The sequence below is a fragment of the Grampus griseus genome (genome assembly GCF_964374135.1).
Source record: "Grampus griseus genome assembly, chromosome: 21".
Lineage (NCBI taxonomy): Eukaryota > Metazoa > Chordata > Mammalia > Artiodactyla > Delphinidae > Grampus > Grampus griseus.
Genome location: NC_139015.1, coordinates 9,224,915 through 9,249,810, shown reverse-complemented (window position 1 = coordinate 9,249,810; position 24,896 = coordinate 9,224,915). Strand labels below are relative to the sequence as shown.

The 24,896-nt window shown below is 40.0% G+C and overlaps 1 protein-coding gene across 1 annotated transcript in view; it reads right to left on the bottom strand.

Annotated features, from left to right (window-relative positions):
- Positions 1 to 24,896, bottom strand: part of CSMD1 (CUB and Sushi multiple domains 1) — a gene marked incomplete at its 3' end in the record, with an annotated part of 1,748,580 nt that overhangs the window by 378,689 nt on the left and 1,344,995 nt on the right. Inside the window, exon 12 of the mRNA XM_082680517.1 lies at positions 910 to 1,022. Coding sequence (XP_082536643.1) covers positions 910 to 1,022 — 113 coding nt within the window. The remainder of the gene's footprint in view (positions 1 to 909; positions 1,023 to 24,896) is intronic.

The window sequence follows — 24,896 nt, the reverse complement described above, 5'->3', positions numbered from 1 at the left end:
AACCTATGCACCTATGGCCAGCTAATCTATGACAAAGGAGGCAAAGATATACAATGGAGAAAAGACAGTCTCTTCAATACGTGGTGCTGGGAAAACTGGACAGCTACATGTAAAAGAATGAAATTAGAACACTCCCTAACACCATACACAAAAATAAACTCAAAAAGTATTCGAGACCTAAATGTAAGACCGGGCACTATAAAACTCTTAGAGTAAAACATAGGAAGAACACTGTGTGACATAAATCACAGCAAGATCTTTTTTGATCCACCTCCTAGAGTAATGGAAATAAAAACAAAAATAAACAAGTGACTCTCGTGACTCTCGTGACGTCTCGTGACTCAGAGACGAAGCCAACCTCCCTGAAGGAGCATTCTCTTCTCCAGAGCAAGCATAACTCATAATTCTCAAAGCAAGGTTATTTTTCTCCTATACAAGTACTTAGTAGATTTTTTCCAACTCTGTCTAGATTTCCCTGTCTTCCATTAGAAACCCACACATTTGTACCTGAGGATGTATACAATAAACTTCATCGAGTTGATGCCGCTCAAATTCATACTTTGTTCAAAATGCTTCCCTTAGTTATAAGCATAACAACTTCCCTTGGGAAGAGCTAAAATGCCAAGATCGACAAGTATGAACACATTTCCTGGCTTACATTTTATACTTGATCTCAATCTTCGTTTTGCCACAGTAACGGCGAGCCAAGCTTTCGAGAAGTTAACGTTTCTCCCTTGCAAAAACAAGCTATAAGTAGAACTTTAATTACAGAAGTTGCAAATAATTAGTCCTTATTTTTAAACATTGTTCTGACTTGTCAGTTTTATTTACACTTAACACATAGAAAATGGTCCTGGCCCTCTGCAGGAAAGCTGGTTTTAAATGCTGCTAAGTGTGTTCGGGCCATACCTTGGTAAACAGCTTTAAATCCAGGCGAGGCAATGCTGTCATCAGACTGTAGATGTAGCCACATCTGGTTGCTCATACTCACAATAAGGTCAGGAACACTGGATCCAGTGAGTCTGCAGAGAAAAGAAATGTCAAAACCATTGTTTAAGGCACCAAATATCTCCACTTTTACCTTCAAGGCGTGGGGGGAATCCTGCTGCTTAAACAGACAAGCCATAGATATAGATATATAAAGATAGCAAGACCGTCCTTTAAAGAATCTATAGCCATTTGTAATTCATATTCATATTTGAATCACAATATCTTGGCCTTTTACAGTAATTATTCTATATTATAGCTGTGAATTTGTATCTTTGATTTTAAAAATCGACTTAGGGTGAGCAACCCTCCCATGTATCTGACACTGAAGTTCTTCTCTGGGTGCAGGACTGTCAGTGCTAAAACTGGGTCAGCACTGGACAAACTGGGAGGGTTGGTCACCCTATGTGCCTTACTGCTGTGCGGTGATATAACATCACATCATTAATAGGAAAGCATGTCTAAGCTAAGAAATGTTCTGGTTCATTCACGTAATGCTTGGGTTACACACTCTGGAATTATCATGTCCCTTTACCACAAAAATCATATCATAGGATGGAAACTTCTTTAGCACTGAAAGGAAATGAGCTATCAGGCCATGAAATGACATGGAGGAAATGTAAATGCACTAAGTGAAAGAAAACAATCTGAAAAGGCCACTACAGGATGATTCCAACCCTAGGACATTCTAGAAAAGGTGAAACTATGGAAACAGCAAAAAGATCAGTGGTTGACGGGTTGGGAAGTGGGAGGGATGAATAGGTGGAGCACAGAGGATTTTTAGGGCAATGAAAATACTTTGTATGATACTGTAATGACGGATACACGTCATTATACATTTGTCCAAACCCATAGACTGCAACATCAAGAGTGAACCCTAATGTAAACCACGAACTTTGGGTGATGATGAGGTGTCCACACAGGTTCATCCTTGGGAAAAAGTTGCACCATTTGGTGGGGGATATTAATAATTGGGAGGCTGTGCATGTGTGCAGGCAGTGGGTATATCTCTGTATCTCCCTCTTAGTTTTGCTCTGAATATAAAACTACTCTAAATAAAGTTTGGATATAAATACACACACACACACACATAGGAAAACAAAGTTAAGCACACATTACAAGAATATTGACAAGGAGAACTGCATGCACAGCAGAGACAGATTTGGCAAATGTATGGAACTTTCCAGCTGCATATTAAAGTCCAGGTCACAGCGAATGGAATTTTCAGTGAAGCATTCATTGTGTATTAACAAAACAGTCAGGGGGGCCTTCAAGATGGCGGAGGAGTAAGACATGGAGGTCACCTTCCTCCCCACAAATACATCAAAAATACATCTACATGTGGAACAACTCCTACAGAACACCTACTGAACGCTGGCGGAAGACCTCAGACCTCCCAAAAAGCAAGAAACTCCCCACGTACCTGGGTAGGGCAAAAGAAAAAAGAATAAACAGAGACAAAACAATAGGGACAGGACCTGCACCAGTGGGAGGGAGCTGTGAAGGAGGAAAGGTTTCCACACACTAGGAAGCCCCTTCGCAGACGGAGACTGCAGGTGGCGGAGGGGGAAAGCTTCGGAGCCACAGAGGAGAGCGCAGCCACAGGGGTGCGGAGGGCAAAGTGGAGAGATTCCCGCACAGAGGATCGGTGCCGACCAGCACTCACCAGCCCGAGAGGCTTGTCTGCTCACGCGCCGGGGCAGGCGGGGCTGGGAGCAGAGAATCGGGCTTCAGAGGTCAGATCCCACGGAGAGGACTGGGGTTGGCTGCATGAACACAGCCTGAAGGGGGCTAGTGCCCACAGCTAGCCAGGAGGGGGTCCTGGAAAAAGCATGGAGCTGCCGTGCCGAAGAGGCAAGAAACCATTTTTTTGGGTGCTGCTGCTGCAGCCACCAAGTAGCCTGTGTGCGAGCACAAGTCACTGTCTACACCTCCCCTCCTGGGAGCTTGTGCAGCCCGCCACTGCCACGGTCCCGTGATTCAGGGACAACTTCCCCGGGAGAACACACGGTGCGCCTCAGGCTGGTGCAATGTCACACCAGGATCTGCAGCCGCAGGCTCACCCCGCATCCCATACCCCTCGCTCCCCCTAGCCTGAGTGAGCCAGAGACCCCTAATGAGCTGCTCCTTTAACCCCGTCCTGTCTAGACAAAGAACAGACGCCCTCCGGCGACCTACACGCAGAGGCGGGGCCAAATCCAAAGCTGAACCCCAGGAGCTGCACGAACAAAGAAGAGAAAGGGAAATCTCTCCCAGAAGCCTCAGGAGCAGTGGATTAAATCTCTACAATCAACTTGCTGTACCCTGCATCACTGGCATACCTGAATAGAAAACAAATCATCCCAAAAGTGAGGTGGTGGACTTTGGGAACAACTGCAGATTTGGGGTTTGCCTTCTGCATGTAAATTTGTTTCTGGTTTTATGCTTATCTTAGTTTACTATTTAGAGCTTATTATCATTGGCAGATTTGTTTATTTATTTGGTTGCTCTCTTCCTTTTTTTTTTTTTTTTAAGAGTGAAATTATGCTGTTTTTATTTTTTTTTTCGAATTTTTTTTTTAACATCTTTATTGGAGTATAATTGCTTTACAATGGTATGTTAGTTTCAGCTTCACAACAAAATGAATCAGTTATATATATACATATATTCCCATATCTCTTCCCGCTTGCGTCTCCCTCCCTCCCACCCTCCCTATCCCACCCCTCCAGGCGGTCACAAAGCACCGAGCTGATCTCCCTGTGCTATGCGGCTGCTTCCCACTAGCTATCTACCTTACCTTTTGTAGTGTATATATGTCCATGCCTCTTTATCGCTTTGTCACCGTTTACCCTTCCCCCTCCCCATAGCCTCAAGTCCATTCTCTAGTAAGTCTGTGTCTTTATTCCTGTTTCAACCCTAGGTTTTTCATGACATTTTTTTTTTTTTAAATTCCATATATATGTGTTAGCATACGGTATTTGTCTCTCTCTTTCTGACTTACTTCACTCTGTATGACAGACTCTAGGTCTATCCACCTCATGACAAATAGCTCAATTTCGTCTCTTTTTATGGCTGAGTAATATTCCATTGTATATATGTGCCACATCTTCTTTATCCATTCATCCGATGATGGACAATTAGGTTGTTTCCATCTCTGGGCTATTGTAAATAGAGCTGCAATGAACATTTTGGTACATGACTCTTTTTGAATTATGGTTTTCTCAGGGTATATGCCCAGTAGTGGGATTGCTGGGTCATATGGTAGTTCTATTTGTAGCTTTTTAAGGAACCTCCATACTGTTCTCCACAGTGGCTGTATCAATTTACATTCCCACCAACAGTGTAAGAGGGTTCCCTTTTCTCCACACCCTCTCCAGCATTTATTGTTTCTAGATTTTTTGATGATGGCCATTCTGACTGGTGTGAGATGATATCTCATTGTAGTTTTGATTTGCATTTCTCTCATGATTAGTGATGTTGAGCATTCTTTCATGTGTTTGTTGGCACTCTGTATATCTTCTTTGGAGAAATGTCTATTTAGGTCTTCTGCCCATTTTTGGATTGGGTTGTTTGTTTTTTTGTTATTAAGCTGCATGAGCTGCTTATAAATTTTGGAGATCAATCCTTTGTCAGTTGCTTCATTTGCAAATATTTTCTCCCATTCGGAGGGTTGTCTTTTGGTCTTCTTTATGGTTTCCTTTGCTGCACAAAAGCTTTTAAGTTTCATTAGGTCCCATTTGTTTACTCTTGTTTTTATTTCCATTTCTCTAGGAGGTGGGTCAAAAAGGACCTGGCTGTGATTTATGTCATAGAGTGTTCTGCCTATGTTTTCCTCTAAGAGTTTGATAGTTTCTGGCCTTACATTTAGGTCTTTAATCCATTTTGAGCTTATTTTTGTGTATGGTGTTAGGGAGTGATCTAATCTCATACTTTTACATGTAGCTGTCCAGTTTTCCCAGCACCACTTATTGAATAGGCTGTCCTTTCTCCACTGTATATTTCTGCCTCCTTTGTCAAAGATAAGGTGACCATATGTGCGTGGGTTTATCTCTGGGCTTTCTATCCTGTTCCATTGATCTATCTTTCTGTTTTTGTGCCAGTACCATACCGTCTTGATAACTGTAGCTTTGTAGTATAGTCTGAAATCTGGGAGCCTGATTCCTCCAGTTCCTTCTTTCGTTCTCAAGATTGCTTTGGCTATTCGGGGTCTTTTGTGTTTCCATACAAATTGCAAAATTTTTTGTTCTAGTTCTGTGAAAAATGCCAGTGGTAGTTTGATAGGGATTGCATTGAATCTATAGATTGCTTTCGGTAGTAGAGTCATTTTCACAATGTTGATTCTTCCAATCCAAGAACATGGTATATCTCTCCATCTATTTGTATCATCTTTAATTTCTTTCATCAGTGTCTTATAATTTTCTGCATACAGATCTTTTGTCTCCTTAGGTAGGTTTATTCCTAGATATTTTATTCTTTTTGTTGCAATGGTAAATGGGAGTGTTTTCTTGATTTCACTTTCAGATTTTTCATCATTTGTATATAGGAATGCCAGAGATTTCTGTGCATTAATTTTGTATCCTGCCACTTTACCAAATTCATTGATTAGCTCTAGTAGTTTTCTGGTAGCATCTTTAGGGTTCTCTATGTATAGGATCATGTCATCTGCAAACAGTGACAGCTTTACTTCTTCTTTTCCGATTTGGATTCCTTTTATTTCCTTTTCTTCTCTGATTGCTGTGGCTAAAACATCCAAAACTATGTTGAATAAGAGTGGTGAGAGTGGGCAACCTTGTCTTGTTCCTGATCTTAGTGGAAATGCTTTCAGTTTTTCACCATTGAGGATGATGTTTGCTGTGGGCTTGTCATATATGGCCTTTATTATGTTGAGGAAAGTTCCCTCTATGCCTACTTTCTGCAGGGTTTTTATCATAAATGGGTGTTGAATTTTGTCAAAAGCTTTCTCTGCATCTATTGAGATGATCATATGGTTTTTCTCCTTCAGTTTGTTAATATGGTTTATCACATTGATAGATTTGCGTATATTGAAGAATCCTTGCATTCCTGGAATAAACCCCACTTGATCATGGTGTATGATCCTTTTAATGTGCTGTTGGATTCTGTTTGCTAGTATTTTGTTGAGGATTTTTGCATCTATGTTCATCAGTGATATTGGCCTGTAGTTTTCTTTCTTTGTGACATCCTTGTCTGGTTTTGGTATCAAGGTGATGGTGGCCTCGTAGAAGGAGTTTGGGAGTGTTCCTCCCTCTGCTATATTTTGGAAGAGTTTGAGAAGGATAGGTGTTAGCTCTTCTCTAAATGTTTGATAGAATTCGCCTGTGAAGCCATCTGGTCCTGGGCTTTTCTTTGTTGGAAGATTTTTAATCACAGTTTCAATTTCAGTGCTTGTGATTGGTCTGTTCATATTTTCTATTTCTTCCTGATTCAGTCTTGGCAGATTGTGCATTTCTAAGAATTTGTCCATTTCTTCCAGATTGTCCATTTTATTGGCATAGAGTTGCTTGTAGTAATCTCTCATGATCTCTTTTATTTCTGCAGTGTCAGTTGTTACCTCTCCTTTTTCATTTCTAATTCTATTGATTTGAGTCTTCTCCCTTTTTTTCTTGATGAGTCTGGCTAGTGGTTTATCTATTTTGTTTATCTTCTCAAAGAACCAACTTTTAGTTTTATTGATCTTTGCTATTGTTTCCTTCATTTCTTTTTCATTTATTTCTGATCTGATTTTTATTATTTCTTTCCTTCTGCTAGCTTTGGGGTTTTTTTGTTCTTCTTTCTCTAATTGCTTGAGGTGCAAGGTTAGGTTGTTTATTCGAGATGTTTCCTGCTTCTTAAGGTGGGCTTGTATTGCTATAAACTTCCCCCTTAGAACTGCTTTTGCTGCATCCCACAGGTTTTGGGTCGTTGTGTCTCCATTGTCATTTGTTTCTAGGTATTTTTTGATTTCCTCTTTGATTTCTTCAGTGATCACTTCATTATTAAGTAGTGTATTGTTTAGCCTCCATGTGTTTGTATTTTTTACAGATCTTTTCCTGTAATTGATATCTAGTCTCATGGCGTTGTGGTCAGAAAAGATACTTGATACAATTTCAATTTTCTTAAATTTACCAAGACTTGATTTGTGACCCAAGATATGATCTATCCTGGAGAATGTTCCATGAGCACTTGAGAAAAATGTGTATTCTGTTGTTTTTGGATGGAATGTCCTATAAATATCAATTAACTCCATCTCGTTTAATGTATCATTTAAAGCTTGTGTTTCCTTATTTATTTTCATTTTGGATGATCTGTCCATTGGTGAAAGTGGGGTGTTAAAGTCCCCTACTATGAATGTGTTACTGTCGATTTCCCCTTTTATGGTTGTCAGTATTTGCCTTATGTATTGAGGTGCACCTATGTTGGGTGCATAAATATTTACAATTGTTATATCTTCCTCTTGGATCCATCCCTTGATCATTATGTAGTGTCCTTCTTTGTCTCTTCTAATAGTCTTTGTTTTAAAGTCTATTTTGTCTGATACGAGAATGGCTACTCCAGCTTTCTTTTGGTTTCCATTTGCATGAAATACCTTTTTCCATCCCCTTACTTTCAGTCTGTATGTGTCTCTAGGTCTGAAGTGGGTCTCTTGTAGACAGCAAATATATGGGTCTTGTTTTTGTATCCATTCAGCCAATCTGTGTCTTTTGGTGGGAGCATTTAGTCCATTTACATTTAAGGTAATTATCGATATGTGTGTTCCTATTCCCATTTTCTTAATTGTTTTGGGTTCGTTATTGTAGGTTCTTTCCTTCTTTTGTGTTTCTTGCCTAGAAAAGTTCCTTTAGGAGTTGTTGTAGAGCTGGTTTGGTGGTGCTGAACTCTCTCAGCTTTTGCTTGTCTGTAAAGGTTTTAATTTCTCCATCAAATCTGAATGAGATCCTTGCTGGGTAGAGTAATCTTGGTTGCAGGTTTTTCTCCTTCAACACTTTCAATATGTCCTGCCACTCCCTTCTGGCTTGCAGAGTTTCTGCTGAAAGATCAGCTGTTAACCTTATGGGGATTCCCTTGTGTGTTATTTGTTGTTTTTCCCTTGCTGCTTTTAATATGTTTTCTTTGTATTTAATTTTTGACAGTTTGATTAATATGTGTCTTGGCGTATTTCTCCTTGGATTTATCCTGTATGGGACTCTCTGTGCTTCCTGGACTTGATTAACTATTTCCTTTCCCATATTAGGGAAGTTTTCAACTATAATCTCTTCAAATATTTTCTCAGTCCCTTTCTTTTTCTCTTCTTCTTCTGGAACCCCTATAATTCGAATGTTGGTGCGTTTAATGTTGTCCCAGAGGTCTCTGAGACTGTCCTCAGTTCTTTTCATTCTTTTTTCTTTATTCTACTCTGCAGTAGTTATTTCCACTATTTTATCTTCCAGGTCACTTATCCGTTCTTCTGCCTCAGTTATTCTGCTATTGATCCCATCTAGAGTACTTTTAATTTCATTTATTGTGTTGTTCATCGTTGCTTGTTTCATCTTTAGTTCTTCTAGGTCCTTGTTAACTGATTCTTGCAATTTGTCCATTCTATTGTCCATTCTATCTCCAAGATTTCGGATCAACCTTACTATCATTATTCTGAATTCTTTTTCAGGTAGACTGCCTATTTCCTCTTCATTTGTTAGGTCTGGTGGGTTTTTATCTTGCTCCTTCATCTGCTGTGTGATTTTCTGTCTTTTCATTTTGCTTATCTTACTGTGTTTGGGGTCTCCTTTTTTGCAGGCTGAAGGTTCGTAGTTCCTGTTGTTTTTTGTGTCTGTCCCCAGTGGCTAAGGTTGGTTCAGTGGGTTGTGTAGGCTTCCTGGTGGAGGGTACTAGTGCCTGTGTTCTGGTGGATGAGGCTGGATCTTGTCTTTCTGGTGCATAGGTCCACGTCTGGTGGTGTGTTTTGGGGTGTCTGTAGATTTATTATGATTTTGGGCAGCCTCTCTGCTAATGGGTGGGGTTGTGTTCCTGTCTTGCTAGTTGTTTGGCATAGGATGTCCAGCACTGTAGCTTGCTGGTCGTTGAGTGAAGCTGGGTGCTGGCGTTGAGATGGAGATCTCTGGGAGATTTTCGCTGTTTGATATTATGTGCAGCTGGGAGGCCTCTTGTGGACCAGTGTCCTGAAGTTGGCTCTCCCACCTCAGAGGCACAGCACTGAGTCCTGGCTGCAGCACCAAGAGCCTTTCATCCACAGGGCTCCTTAATTTGGGATGATTCGTTGTCTATTCTGGTATTCCACAGATGCAGGGTATATCAAGTTGATTGTGGAGCTTTAATCCGCTGCTTCTGAGGCTGCTGGGAGAGATTTCCCTTTCTCTTCTTTGTTCTCACAGTTCCCAGGGGCTCAGCTTTGGATTTGGCCCCACCTGTGCGTGTAGGTCGCCGGAGGGCGTCTGTTCTTTGCTCAGACAGGACGGGGTTAAAGGAGCCGCTGATTCGGAGGCTCTGGCTCACCCAGGCCGGGGGGTAGGGAGGGTCACGGAGTGCGGGGCGGGCCTGCAGCGGCAGAGGCCGGCGTGACGCTGCAGCCTGAGGCGCGCCGTGCGCTCTCCCGGGGGAGCCGTCCCTGGATCCCGGGACCCTGGCAGTGGCGGGCTGCACAGGCTCCCCGAAAGGGCGTGTGGCTAGTGACCTGTGTTCGCACACAGGCCTCCTGGCGGCGGCAGCAGCGGCCTTAGCGTCCCATGTCCGTCTCTGGGCTCCGCACTCTTAGCTGCGGCTCGCGCCCGTCCCTGGAGCTCTCTCAAGCAGCGTTCTTAATCCCCTCTCCTCGTGCACCAGGAAACAAAGAGGGACGTAAAAGTCTCTTGCCTCTTCGGCAGCTCCAGATCCCTCCCCGGACTCTCTCCCGGCCAGCCGCGGCGCACCAACGCCCTGCAGGCTGTGTTCACGCTGCCAACCTCAGTCCTCTCCCGGCGCTCCGACAAAAGCCGGAGCCTCAGCTCCCAGTCCCGCCCGTCCCGGCGGGCGAGCAGACAAGCCTCTCGGCTGGTGAGTGCCGGTCGGCCCGATCCTCTGCGCTGGAATCTGTCCGCTTTGCCCTCCGCACCCCTGTTGCTGTGCTCTCCTCCACGGCTCCCAAGCTCCCCCACTCCGCCTCCCGAAGTCTCCACCCGCGAAGGGGCTTCCTAGTGTGCGGACACTTTTCCTCCTTCACAGCTCTCTCCCGCTGGTGCAGGACCCGTCCCTATCCTTTTGTCTCTGTTTAGTTTTTTCTTTTGCCCTAACCAGGTACGTGGGGGGTTCCTTGCCTTTTGGGAGGTCTGAGGTCTTCTGCCAGCGTTCAGTAGGTGCTCCGTAGGAGTTGTTCCACGCGTAGATGTATTTCTGGTGTATCTGTGGAGAGGAAGGTGATCTCCGCGTCTTACTCTTCCGCCATCTTCCCAAGGGCTTCCTCTTCCTTTTTATATATATATTATTTTTTCCTTTTTTTCTCTTTTTTGTGAGTGTGTATGTGTATGCTTCTTTGTGTGATTTTGTCAGTATAGCTTTACTTTTACCATTTGTTCTAGGTTTCGGTCTGTCCATGTTTTGTTTTATGTATAGTTTTTAGCGCTTGTTATCATTGGATTTGCTTTTTTTGGTTTGGTTGCTCTCTTCTTTCCCTCTTTCTTTTTAAAATTACTTTTAAACTTTTCTATTTTTAATAATTGTTTTATTTTTTATTTTAATAACTATTTAATTTAATTAATTAATTTGTTTATTTTCTCCCTTTTCTTCTAAGCCGCATGGCTGACAGGGTCTTGGTGCTCCGGCCGGGTGTCAGGCCTGAGCCTCTGAGGTGGGAGAGCCAAGTTCAGGACATTGGTCTACCAGAGACCTCACAGCTCCACATATTATCAAACGGCGAAAGCTCATCCAGAGATCTCCATCTCAACACTAAGACCCAGTTCCACTCAATGACCAGCAAGCTACACTGCTGGACACCCTATGCCAAACAACTAGCAAGGCAGGAACACAACCCTACCCATTAGCAGAGAGGCTGGCTAAAACCATAATAAGATACAGACATCCCAAAACACACCACCGGATGCAGTCCAGTCCACCAGAAAGACAAGATCCAGTCTCATCCACCAGAACCCAGGCATCAGTCCCCTCCACTAGGAAGCCTACACAACCCACTGAACCAACCTTACCCACTGGGGGCAGACACCAAAAGCAATGGAAAATAAGAACCTGCAGCCAGCGAAAAGGAGACCCTAAACACTGTAAGTTAAGCAAAATGAGAAGACAGAGAAACACACAGCAGATGAAGGATCAAGGTAAAAACCCACCACACCAAAGAAATGAAGAGGAAATAGTCTACATGAAAAAGAATTCAGAGTAATGATAGTAAAGATGATCCAAAATCTTGGAAATAGAATGGAAAAGTTAGAAGAAATGTTTAACAAGGACCTAGAAGAACTAAAGAGCAAACAAACAATGATGAACAACACAATAAATCGAATTAGCAATACTCTAAAGGAATCAATAGCAGAATAACTGAGGCAGAAGAACGGATAAGTGACCTGGAAGATAAAATAGTGGAAATAACTACTGCAGAGCAGAATAAACAAAAAAGAATGAAAAGAATTGAGGATAGTCTCAGAGACCTCTGGGAAAACATTAAATGCACCAACACTCGTATTATAGGGGTCCCAGAGAAGAAAAGAAAAAGAAAGGGACTGAGAAAATATTTGAAGAGATTATAGTTGAAAACTTCCCTAATATGGGAAAGGAAATAGTCAATCAACTCCAGGAAGCACAGAGAGTCCCATACAGGATAAATCCAAGGAGAAACACGCCAAGACACATACTAATCAAACTATCAAAAATTAAAGACAAAGAAAAAATATTAAAAGCAGCAAGGGAAAAGCAACAAATAACATACAAGGGAATCCGCATAAGGTTAACAGCTGATCCTTCAACAGAAATGTTGCAAGCCAGAAGGGAGTGGCAGGACATATTTAGAGTGATGAAAGGGAAAAACCTACAACCAAGATTACTCTACCCAGCAAGGATCTCATTCAGATTTGACAGAGAAATTAAAACCTTTACAGACAAGCAAAAGCTAAAGGAATTCAGTGCCACCAAACCAGCTTTACAACAAATGCTAAAGGAACTTCTCTAGGCACGAAACACAAGAGAAGGAAAAGACCTACAATAACAAACCCAAAACAATTAAGAAAATGGTAATAGGAACATACATATCAATAACTACCTTAAATGTAAATGGATTAAATGCTCCAACCAAAAGACATAGAATAGCTGAATGGATACAAAAACAAGACCCGTATATATACTGTCTACAAGAGACCCACTTCAGACCTAGGGACACATACAGACTGAAAGCGAGAGGATGGAAAAAGATATTCCATGCAAGTGGAAACCAAAAGAAGGCTGGAGTAGCAATTCTTGTATCAGACAAAATAGACTTTAAAAGAAAGACTATTACAAGAGACGAAGGACACTACATAATGATCAAGGGATTGATCAAAGAAAAAGATATAACAATTTTAAATATTTATGCATCCAATATAGGAGCACCTCAATACATAAGGCAAGTGCTAACAGCCATAAAAGGGGAAATCGACAGTAACACAAAAATAGTAGGGGACTTTAACACCCCACTTTCATCAATGGACAGATCATCCAAAATGAAAATAAATAAGGAAACACAAGATTTAAATGACATTAAACAAGATGGACTTAGTTGATATTTATAGGACATTCCATCCAAAAACAACAGAATATACTTTCTTCTCAAGTGCTCATGGAACATTCTCCAGGATAGATCATATCTTGGGTCACAAATCAAGCTTTGGTAAATTTAAGAATATTGAAATTGTATCAAGTATCTTTTCCGACCACAGCGCTATGAGACTAGATATCAATTACAGGAAAAAATCTGTAAAAAATGCAAACATGTGGAGGCTAAACAATACACTACTAAACAACTGAGGGATCACTGAAGAAATCAAACAGGAAATCAAAAAATACCTGCAAGCAAATGACAATGAAAACATGACAACCCAAACCTATGGGATGTAGCAAAAGCAGTTCTAAAAGGGAAGTTTATAGCAATACAATCCTACCTCAGGAAACAAGAAACATCTCAAATAAACAACCTAAACTTACAACTAAAGCAATTAGAGAAAGAACAAAAAAAACCAAGGTTAGCAGAAGGAAAGAAATCATAAAATCAGAACAGAAATAAATGAAAAAGAAATGAAGGAAACGATAGCAGAGATCAATAAAATTAAAAGCTGGTTATTTAAGAAGATAAGCAAAATTGATACACCATTAGCCAGACTCAGCAAGAAAAAAAGGGAGAAGACTCAAATCAATAGAATTAGAAATGAAAAAGTAGCAACTTACACTGCAGAAATACAAGGGATCATGAGAGATTACTATAAGCAACTATATGGCAATAAAATGGACAACCTGGAAGAAATGGACAAATTCTTAGAAAAGCACAATCTTCCAAGACTGAACCAAGAAGAAATAGAAAATATAAACAGACCAACCACAAGCACTGAAATTGAAACTGTGGTTTAAAATCTTCCAACAAACAAAAGCCCAGGACCTGATGGCTTCACAGGCGAATTCTATCAAAAGTTTAGAGAAGAAGGGCTTCCCTGACGGTGCAGTGGTTGGGAGTCTGCCTGCTGATGCATGGGACGTGGGTTTCTGCCCCAGTCCGGGGGGATCCCACATGCCACAGAGCGGCTTGGCCCATGAGCCATGGTTGCTGGGCCTGCACGTCCGGAGCCTGTGCTCCGCAGCGGGAGAGGCCACGGCAGTGAGACGCCCACGTACCGCAAAAAAAAAAAAACTTTAGAGAAGAGCTAACACCTATCCTTCTCAAACACTTGCAAAATTATGCAGAGGGAGGAACACTCCCAAACTCATTCTATGAGGCCACCATCACTCTGATACCAAAACCAGACAAAGATGTCACAAAAAACGAAAACTACAGGCCAATATTACTGATGAACATAGATGCAAAATCTGAACAAAATAATAGCAAACAGAATTCAACAGCACATTAAAAGGTCCATACACCATGATCAAGTGGGGTATATGCAATCAATCAATGTGATAAACCATATTAACAAATTGAAGGATAAAAACAATATGATCATCTCAATAGGTGCAGAAAAAGCTTTTGACAAAATTCTGCACGCATTAATGATTAAAACCCGTCAGAAAGTGGGCATAGAGGGAACTTACCTCAACATAATAAAGGCCATATATGACAAACCACAGCCAACATCATTCTCACTGGTGAAAAACTGAAAGTATTTCCACTAAGATCAGGAACAAGACAAGGTTGCCCACTCTCACCACTCTTATTCAACATAGTTTTGGAAGTTTTAGCCACAGCAATCAGAGAAGAAAAAGAAATAAAAGGAATCCAAATTGGAAAAGAAGAAGTAAAACTGTCACTGTTTGCAGATGACATGATACTTCACATAGAGAATCCTAAAGATGCCACCAGAAAACTACTAGAGCTAATCAATGAATCTGGTAAAGCAGCAGGATACAAAATTAATGCACAGAAATCTCTTGCATTCCTATACACTAATGATGAAAAATCTGAAAGAGAAATTAAAGAAACACTCCCATTTACCACTGCAACAAAAAGAATAAAATACCTAGGAATAAACCTACCTAGGGAGACAAAAGACCTGTATGCAGAAAACTATAAGACACTGATGAAAGAAACTAAACATGATACAAACAGTTGGAGAGATATACCATGTACTTGGATTGGAAGAATCAATATTGTGAAAATGACTATACTACTCAAAGCAGTCCTCAGATTCAATGCAATCCCTATCAAACTACCAATAACATTCTTCACAGAACTAGAACAAAAATTTCACAATTTGTATGGAAACACAAAAGGCCCCGAATAGCCAAAGCCATCTTGAGAAAGAAAAACAGAGGTGGAGGAATCAGGCTCCCTGACTTCTGACTATACCACAAAGCTACAGTAATCAAGACAGTATGGTACTGGCACAAAAAAAAAAATACAGATCAATGGAACAGGATAGAAAGCCCAGAGACAAACCCACACACATATGGTCACCTTATCTTTGATAAAGGAGGCAAGAATATACAATGGAGAAAAGACAGCCTCTTCAATAAGTGGTGCTGGGAAAACTGGACAGCTACATGTAAAAGAATGAAATTAGAAAACTCCCTCACACCATAAATAAGAATAAATTCAAAATGGATTAGAGACCTAAATGTAAGGCCAGACACTATAAAACTCTTAGAGGAAAACATAGGCAGAACACTCTATGACATAAATCACAGCAAGATCCTTTTTTACCCACCTCCTAGAGAAATGGAAATAAAAACGAAAATAAACAAATGGGAGCTAATGAAACTTAAAAGCTTTTGCAAAGCAAAGGAAACCATAAATAAGACGAAAAGACAAACCTCAGAATGGGAGAAAATATTTGCAAATGAAGAAACTGACAAAGGATTCATCTCCAAAATATACAAGCAGCTCATGCAGCTCAGTATCAAAAAAAAAAAAAACAACTCAATTAAAAAAATGGGCAGAAAACCTAAACAGACATTTCACCAAGGAAGATATACAGCTGGCCAAGAGGCACATGAAAAGAGGCTCAACGTAACTAATCATTAGAGAAATGCAAATCAAAAGTACAATGAAGTATCACCTCATACCAGTCAGAATGGCCATCATCAAAAAATCTACAAATAATAAATGCTGGAGAGGGTGTAGAGAAAAGGGAACCCTCTTGCACTGTTCATCGGAATGTAAATGGATACAGCCACTATGGAAAACAGTGTGGAGTTTCCTTAAAAAACTAAAAATAGAACTACCATATGACCCAGCAATCCCACTACTGGGCATATACCCTGAGAAAACCATAATTCAAAAAGAGTCATGTACCACAATGTTGATTGCAGCTCTATTTACAGTAGCCAGGACATGGAAGCAACCTAAGTGTCTATTGACAGATGAATGGATAAAGATGTGACACATATATACAATGGAATATTACTCAGCCATAAAAAGAAATGAAATTGAGTTATTTGTAGTGAGATGGACGGACCTAGAGTCTGTCATACAGAGGGAAGTAAGTCAGAAAGAGAAAAACAAATACCATATGCTAACACATATATATGGAATCTAAAGAAAAAAAACGGCTCTGAAGAACCTATGGGCAGGACAGGAATAAAGACGCAGACGTAGAGAATGGACTTGAGGACACGGGGAGGGGGAACGGTAAGCTGGGATGAAGTGAGAGAGTGGCATGGACATATATACACTACCAAATGTAAAACAGATAGCTAGTGGAAGCAGCCACATAGCACAGGGAGATCAGCTCGGTGCTTTGTGTCCACCTAGAGCGGTGGGATATGGAGGGTGGGAGGGAGATGCAAGAGGGAGGAGGTATGGGGATATATGTATATGTATAGCTGATTCACTTTGTTATACAGCAGAAACTAACACACCATTGTAAAACAATTATACTCCAATAAAGATGTTTAAAAATAAAAAAAAACAGTCACACAGCAGCTGCTGTCAGCCAGTGAGAAGAAACACTCAATTCATTGACTGAAGTCAATGTGCTGACAGAAAAGCATGTTGAAAGAGAAAAAGTGTAAGAAAAAAATCAATTCAACCAAAACAAATGCCTCTAATCAAAGAGGAAGCTTTGCTTTCAGCAAAGTTGTTTCAGGGATATGAGCACATGCTTTGCCCTATCAATCACATCATTTGTGAATCAACACAACCTTCTCACCTGAGGCGCTACAATGTACACGATTCTTCAGAGGAAGAATGAACAACGCCTAATACACGTTAAGGAACTCACACAGTATTACATACAAATTGAAAAAAAGGAAGTATTTCAGTGAGTGATGTGCACTCATGAAATATGAAAATGTACTTCTTTCTGAAGATCTGTCTTCATTGGAAAGACTGTTCCCTTATGTTTGGTTGTTCTATTTGTTTGTTTGAAGAGAGATTTTATTTTCCCCTATGCATAGATTTTATTGAAGTGTAACATACCAAAAAGGGCACAAAGCATGAATGTCTGGCATTAATGTCTTCTTTGATTTATAATTATAAAGCTATACCATTCTTTCTTCTGTTGGTTAGTCCTTAGAAGGAGTATCTTTTTCTAGCCTTTTGCTTTCAACTGTTTTATGTATATAAATATTTCATGTTTGTATATGTAAGCATCAAATACTTGTTTTACATTATTGTTGATTTACTTATTTTATTTATATTATTTTTATCTAATCAGAGATTTTATCCTTTTATTTAGAATATAATTACTAATAAAAGTTCATTTTTCTTTTTTTCTCTTTTGATTAGTCAATTTTTAAAATTGTCCCTTTAAGCTAACAGCGTGTTTCTTTCCCCCAAGACTTCAAAGATATCATTCTGTTGTCTTTTTACTTTTTTTTACTTTATATTGAGAAAACTTCCATTGAACTTATATTTGCCGTTTTGAAAATAACATTTCTTTGTTTATACTACTTGTAAGATCTTTCCTTGTCCTGTTTTTCAGAAGATTTATTATAATGTGCCAGGCTGAGGTTTTTCTTGTATTATGCCTACTGTCTTGTAGAATTTCTTGAATCTCTATCCTGATGTCTGTTGTCAATATTGGAAAATTCTTGGTGATAATGTCTTCAAAGATTAGTTATGTCCCATTTTCTCTCTCTTTCTCTTCTTCAATACCAATTACACACATGTTTTCTGTACATTTTTTTTCTGCTTCAGGTTGAATATTTTCTACTAATCTATCTTCCAGTTCAAGCCACATCTATTGAGTTCTTTATTTCAGATGTTGTATTTTTTAATTCTTAAAACTTTCATTTGGTTTGTTATGAATTCCACTTTTCTAGCAAAATTCTTGATCATTTTATTTATATTCTTAAATATATAAATCATAGTTAATTATCAAAGTCCCTTAGTGATAACTATAATATCTAGATGTCCTTTTCCTTTTGTATTGTCTGTCTCTCGGTTTTGGGTCATTGGGTGTTATTTCTAGACATTTTGGTTGAATGCTAGACTTTGTGTTATGCCATCATAGAAGCTATGTGTGTTGTTATCTTCCTTCTTGGAGGATTTAATTTTCTTCTGGCAGTGAGAGTGACCACCTTGATTCAGTCAGTCTTTAGAAGGATTCCAGACTTCATTTCAAGGTTGTTGATTTCTCAGTGCCTACCCCTTCTTATGTCACAGTCCACAGACTATAAATATATGCATTTATACATTTCATCATTCATCAACAAGCCATATAATTTTACCTCTTCCACCTTCCTTTCACCATTTCTTTCTGTCTCCACTTTCTCAGTTTGAGTGTCTCATAGCAACATCACTGAACTAGCCTCCTAATTTATCCTCCTGATTCTTATATCACTTCCCCCCTACCTTTGATTTAATTTGAAGTTGTTCAAAACTTATCATGTAGAAATTTTTCGCACACTGAAAAGATTTATACTGTCAAGTTAACTATTTCAGAAATACCTCTGAGTGTAAATATTTGAATTTATTTTATTTCTGCACTGGACTTTATTTTAATACAGTTTTATGTTAGTCTATTGATTCACATAAAACTAAATAAGCAGGTACTTGGCTACACTACAAAGTTCCTTCAATCGAAGTCAAATTAAGATGATTTGTGGGACTTCCCTGGTGGTCCAGTGATTAAATTTCTGTGCTTCCACTGCAGGGGGTACGGGTTTGAACAGTGGCCTGCGAACTAAGATCCTGCATGCTGCACAGAGTGGCCAATTTTTTTTTAATTAAGAAAATAATAAAAATAAAGATGACTTGCATTACTCAAGTTTTAGAATTTAAGCCTGATACTTAAGTGACTGATATATTTATGAAAATGACTGTAAGACAGCTTAGTACAATTAATTATTTAACATGTTTAAAAAATTACTTGAACATTCAAAAAGTATTTTTGTGTTAATTTTTTTATATTTTACAAAATTATTTTAGAACTATTTAAAAGAAAAGAAAATATTTCCCTTTTAGTTCTTTCTTCCAGAAGTATTTTAGTTTGCTAGCACCAATGGAAAAAAGATGTTTAAAATAATGAAGCAAATATTGTTAACCCTGTGCAACTGTTTATCTGTTGGAAACAGGATTTTCTGTTTCCATAACTGAAAAATAAAATAAATGCTAGTTTTGGTAAAATACTTTAACAGCCATCATAACACATAAGCTATAATTGCTTTCTTTAAAGCAGTTTTATTTTCTCCCAAAATGACTTTCTAGTACATAGTGTTTTAAATTAAACTTAAAAATAAAATTATTCCAATGAATCGCTAAGAAATTTGACTTGTTAAAAAACGATAATAAAACTGCCTTTGGGAAACAGAGCCATCATATTGGAGGTGCCAGCTCCCCACTGCCCTCCCCTCCCATTGCTCAACCTGTTGCTCCAACCATGCTGGTGTTTTAACCATTCTCCAAAAATACTGGCACTTCTCTGCCTCCAGGTTTTTGGCAAATCCTGAAATCACTGCCTGGAGTGCCTATGCTCCCTGGATAAGGAGTTCTCACAGTATTTGAGGATTCTCACTTGGCATTTCTTTTTTTTTTGTTTTTTTGTTTTTGTTTTTGCGGTACGCGGGCCTCTCACTGTTGTGGCCCCTCCCGTTGCGGAGCACAGGCTCCGGACGTGCAGGCCCAGCGGCCATGGCTCACGGGCCCATCTGCTCCGCGGCATGTGGGATCTTCCCGGACTGGGGCATGAACCCGTGTCCCCTGCATCGGCAGGCGGACTCTCAACCACTGCGCCACCAGGGAAGCCCCTCACCTGTTATTTCTTAACTCCCTTAGGTGATGCAGGTATTTTTTTCTCTAGGTCACTGGAGAACCCTGCATACACCTCACCGAAGACAAATATTCACAGGCATCTACTTCCTCCTTCTCCTACCAAATTCTAAACCTTCTTGAGTGCAAGCTGATATCACTTGGCCTTTAATCCCCAGACTCTTGCGTATAAAATGCACCATTTCTTTGAACAAATGCATAAATGAAAATGTAAATTAATCCCCATTAAAATTCATTAAATATCTACATGTTTAAATTTCATAGGAATATTTCCAACTAATGATTTAAATTTTTGTTTGATCTTAGCATACCAAGGACTTGGTATTTGAGGTTCTGTTGAAGCTCTGCCTTTAATTTACCCTGTGGTTTTAGCTAAATTATTTTACATCTATGTCAGTTTCTTCATCTGGGAAACAACTGTATTAAATTACCTTCAAGGAATCATTCAGACCTAAAATTCTCTTATCTTTTTGATAGAGTTCAACCACGGTCGAGCTGTCTTAACCTCAGTGGTTTGATATGCCTCCTTGCAATCAGGATCAGTGTTGAACTGAAATCAGCAGTATCTTTGTATGTTCCAGCGTATTGAATCATTAACCCAAAAGGAAGGAAATGACTTTTGATCATGTGTTTGTTCCTTCCCTGCAACCAGGGCATACTGCATCGAGAGAACAGCTAAAGTCTTTCACGTGAAAATGGTCATTGTTCTTTAAAGCTTAACTGCACCCAGGTGAGGCAGTAACTTCATGATGCTTTGGTTGCTACTAATATTACATCGTATACGAAGGCCCTCTCATTTCTGGACAGGTCTTCTTTTTGGCCCTTGTTAAATGATTCAACAGTTCTATCCTCACGTACGTGAAATACATCTGCTAGAAAGGGATTGTGAAATCAAACTGGGTGCTTTCACTCAGCACAGCACCATGCAATTCCCACATTGCTGTGTGTGTCAGTAGTTTTTTCCTTGGTACTGATGAACAGAACTTCCTTGTATGAATATACCAAGGTGTGTCTATCTATTCACCTGTCCAAGGACATTTACGCTGTTTCCAGTTGTTTGGCAATTATGAATAGAGTTAACTCTATTCATGTAGGGCAAATTTTATTTCTTTAGGGTAAATACCTAGGAATGGGATTGCCAGATTACATGATAAATAAGTACTTAACTTCGTATGAAACTGCCTGTTTTCCAGAATGGCTGTACCATTTTACATTCCACTTGCAGTCTTAAAGAATACACAGTGTACAATTCTATTTATGTGATATTCTCAGAAAGACAAACTATAATGATGGACAACAGATCAGTGCTTCACGGTTTAAGGTGGGAGAGGGTATCACTACAAAGAGAAAGCACAGTTTTGAGGGGTGACAAACTTCTGTATCCTGATTTTGCTGGTCGTTATACAAATCTATACATGTATTAATAGTTATAGATCTGTACTCCAAAAAGTCTATTTTACTACATATTCATTAAAGAAATAATTTGTTCAGCCTGGAGATTTAAAAAACAACAAAACTCTTGAGTATGCCACAAAGTATGAATTTGATGCAAAGTAACACCTGGAGCACATCAGACCTGCGTCCTACTGGCAGGTACCTGAAAGGAAAGTGGTGTGGGAACCTTTAAAGTACACCTTTCAATTGTAAATTGGGCAGTTAGAAAGTAAATGTTACTCACAAGTTAAAACCTGACCTAGCTTTGTGACCGCCTGGAGGGGTGGGATAGGGAGGATGGGAGGGAGGGAGACGCAAGAGGGAAGAGATATGGGAACATATGTATATGTATAACTGATTCACTTTGTTATAAAGCAGAAACTAACACACCATTGTAAAGCAATTATACTCCAATAAAGATATAAAATTAAATTAAAAATTAAATTAATTAAAAAAAACCCTGACCTAAAATTGACCTATTTTGAAGTCTTTGCATTTTTTAATATCAATAAATTTCATAAATTCTGAGAAAGTATAGGAAATGCAGAGTTACTTAAAATATAAATGTTAGTTGACTGTTTGCCTTTATTGGGTTAATACAGTGTGTGCCGGAGACTAATAAGGAGAGGTTAAGACACAGTGTGTGATCTGTGCAGCACATGACGAGAACCATGCCCCCCAGGGATGGAGTAAAACACCTTTAGGAAGAGTCAGAGATGCCCTGATACAAACCTTGGTAAAAGGTGGCAGAGCCAGAGTCATAAGTGGACTTCATCATTAAACATACCGAGGCAGAAGGGATTTAAATTCTGGTCTTGGAAGGATATGCTTGTCATCTGAGGTTTTGCACATCTTTATTTGCAATATTGACCAGACCCTGAGAGCAAATCCGCCTGAAGGCAGTCCTGATCAGAGTTAAAGGTTCTCGATCCACCAGCATCCAGCTGGCTCCTCGTGCAGGGGACTTCCAGGCAACACGGCTATTTACACGACATGTACCAGAACAGAATGCTGAACAGGTGGAGAGGAACAGAACTCTTTTACCTCAAGCTGACTTTGAAAAATCACTCAAGGCAGTGGTTTTATAGAATAAATGATCATATTATTATATATAAAGTTAAATAAACCTGGAGATCAACAGTACATACACTGAAGCTGATAGAATTTCCCCACTGGCACCAACGTGAAATTAGAGCAAGCTTTTCAGTGAGTGTGACTCCTGCACACATTTCATTCAAATGCAACAGCTTTTATTCACCGTGCTGGAATCCATTCTAGCCAGGTGGCATAGAAGATGACGTTAGTTACATCAATGGTCTGCCATCACCAGGTTAAATCCACTAAACAGTATCAGAATTGTTAAGCCTTTCTATGTGGAGCTGTAGACAAAATATCTAATCCAAACTTCTATCTTTCACTTCAAAGAAAAAAAGTTTACTAAGGCCCATAATGAAGTTATTTTACAGACTTCTGTTACTGAGTGCAGCCCAGATGATTTAAAAGTATATGGACACAGACACATTTTTTTCCATTCTCTTCCTTGATAAGCTCAGATATGAACCCTCAAAATGGCACAGGACACAACCAGGAGAGGACTCTGAAGGCAAGCTGGTTTGAGACTCCAGGGTCAGAGAACCAACGCAGTGCAGGCTGTCTGTGTGCCCCCCCCCAAAACAGAGGACCACCAGACCTGGTGTTTCCTGAACCCTGACCGGGCAACAGAAGGCTCCAGGTAAGCTCCATCCTCACGGGGATGCAAGGGGTATCCCTCAAACAACATAAGGAAGACCAGCACCACCAGCATGGGGGACGGATGAAGGGACCTTGGTAACCACAGGTGTCCAGGGCAAGCCTTCACCTTCCCCGGGGCCCGAGCCTCCCTTTTCTGAGTAAAGCAGAACCTGTGACAGAGACCAGCCACACCAGTGACCCAATCCAGGAAGACTCTTGTCTCTGCCAATCTGAGACTGAGATGCCCCTTCCCTCCCAGAGATAGGGGCAGAGGGAGGGGTGAGGGGACAAGGGGTGAGATGCAGGAGGGAAGCAGTGATGGGGGTTCCCACCAACCTCTCCCCACCAGCAAGGACAAGTGTGAGTCCCACAGGCACCAATCAACCAAGCAGACCCAGACAATGCCGTACATGCTCTGACAGTGAGCCTGTCACTGGAACCCCAGCTGACACAAGTTGGCCGAGAGCTGCGTGTTAAGTCTAGCCAGGGTGACTGTCCGCTAAAATAAGAGGTTTATATAATTCCCAGTACATCCTAACATGATAGACAAAACAGCCTGGGTCCAATTATCATACCAAGAACCAAGAAAATCACAACTTCAACAAGAAAAGACAACCAACTGACAATACCTAAAATGAATCAGATGTTGAAATTACCTGACAAGGATTTTAAAGCAGCCATTGTGTAAATGTTTCAATCATTTACAAATTCTCTGCAATCAAATAAAAAAACAAACAAACAAATAGATGATCCCAGCAAAGAAAGAGAAGTTACAAAAAAGAACCAAATGGAAATTACAGGAGTAAAAATACAATAATAGAAATTTAAAGTAACTAGATGGGCTTATAGTAAGTAGAGCGGAGATGCACGATGACATGTTAACTTGAGAACAGGTCTATAGAATTCGCCCACACTGAATGGCAGAGAGAAAATACAATGGAAGAAAAGTGAACAAAATCTCAGGGACCTGTGGGTCAAAAACAAAAGGCCCAACATCTTATCATTCAAATCCCAGAAGGAGAGAAAGAGAGTGAGGCTAAAAGGGGGTTTAAAGAAATAATTGCTGAAAACTCCTCAAATTTGGGGAAACACATAACCTACAGTTCTACGAAACCAAGTGAACCTCAAACAGGATAAACTCAAACAAATCCATGTTAATTAAACAAATCCACCTAATTAAACTTTTGAAAAGTAAAGACAAGGAACAAAATCTTGAAAACAGCCCAGAAACCAGTTAGGCAGCCTGCTGTCTCCACGGCCATAAGTCAGGTTCCCCTTGTCTTCCTCTAGCAGAGGGAAGCAATACCTTTGTCAAAAGTTTGTCAGGAGACAATGCAGGTCCAGACAGATTCAGTGAATGGCAGTTCAACTCCTCTTCCTTCTTCCTTTCTAGTATATTCCATTTCCAAAGACAATTCTGAGCACCACATATTTCATTATATTAAGGCAGAGATAATAACTACAGTAATACAATACTATCTTCTCTTTGCATCATACCTTTCACCTTTTTCAAACAATGTTTCATTAGCTGTCTCACTTTACACTTACAACAATGCTTCCGGCTTGCAAAGTTGGCATGAGATGGGGAGCTGGTCTTGCTGCCCTGGAGGTCTTGCGTAGCCCTTACTGTTTTAAATGCACTAAGCCCCCCAAAAAAGAATGACTGCGCCTTTGAGGTTAATTCAATATCAAAAACACAAAACACACACTTTAAATGCTTTTGACTGATGAATCGTGGACGAGAGATCCTTAGCTCTCCAGGGTAACAGTGTAGCAAGCAAAACATGCATTTCCTGGCTCCTTAGAGAAAACTGCCACATTGAGTCAACACTGGGGTTGTAAGTGGCAGAACAGCTGGAAAATGACTTAGGCTGTCTGGACTCCAAATTAGCTGGAACTAGTCTCC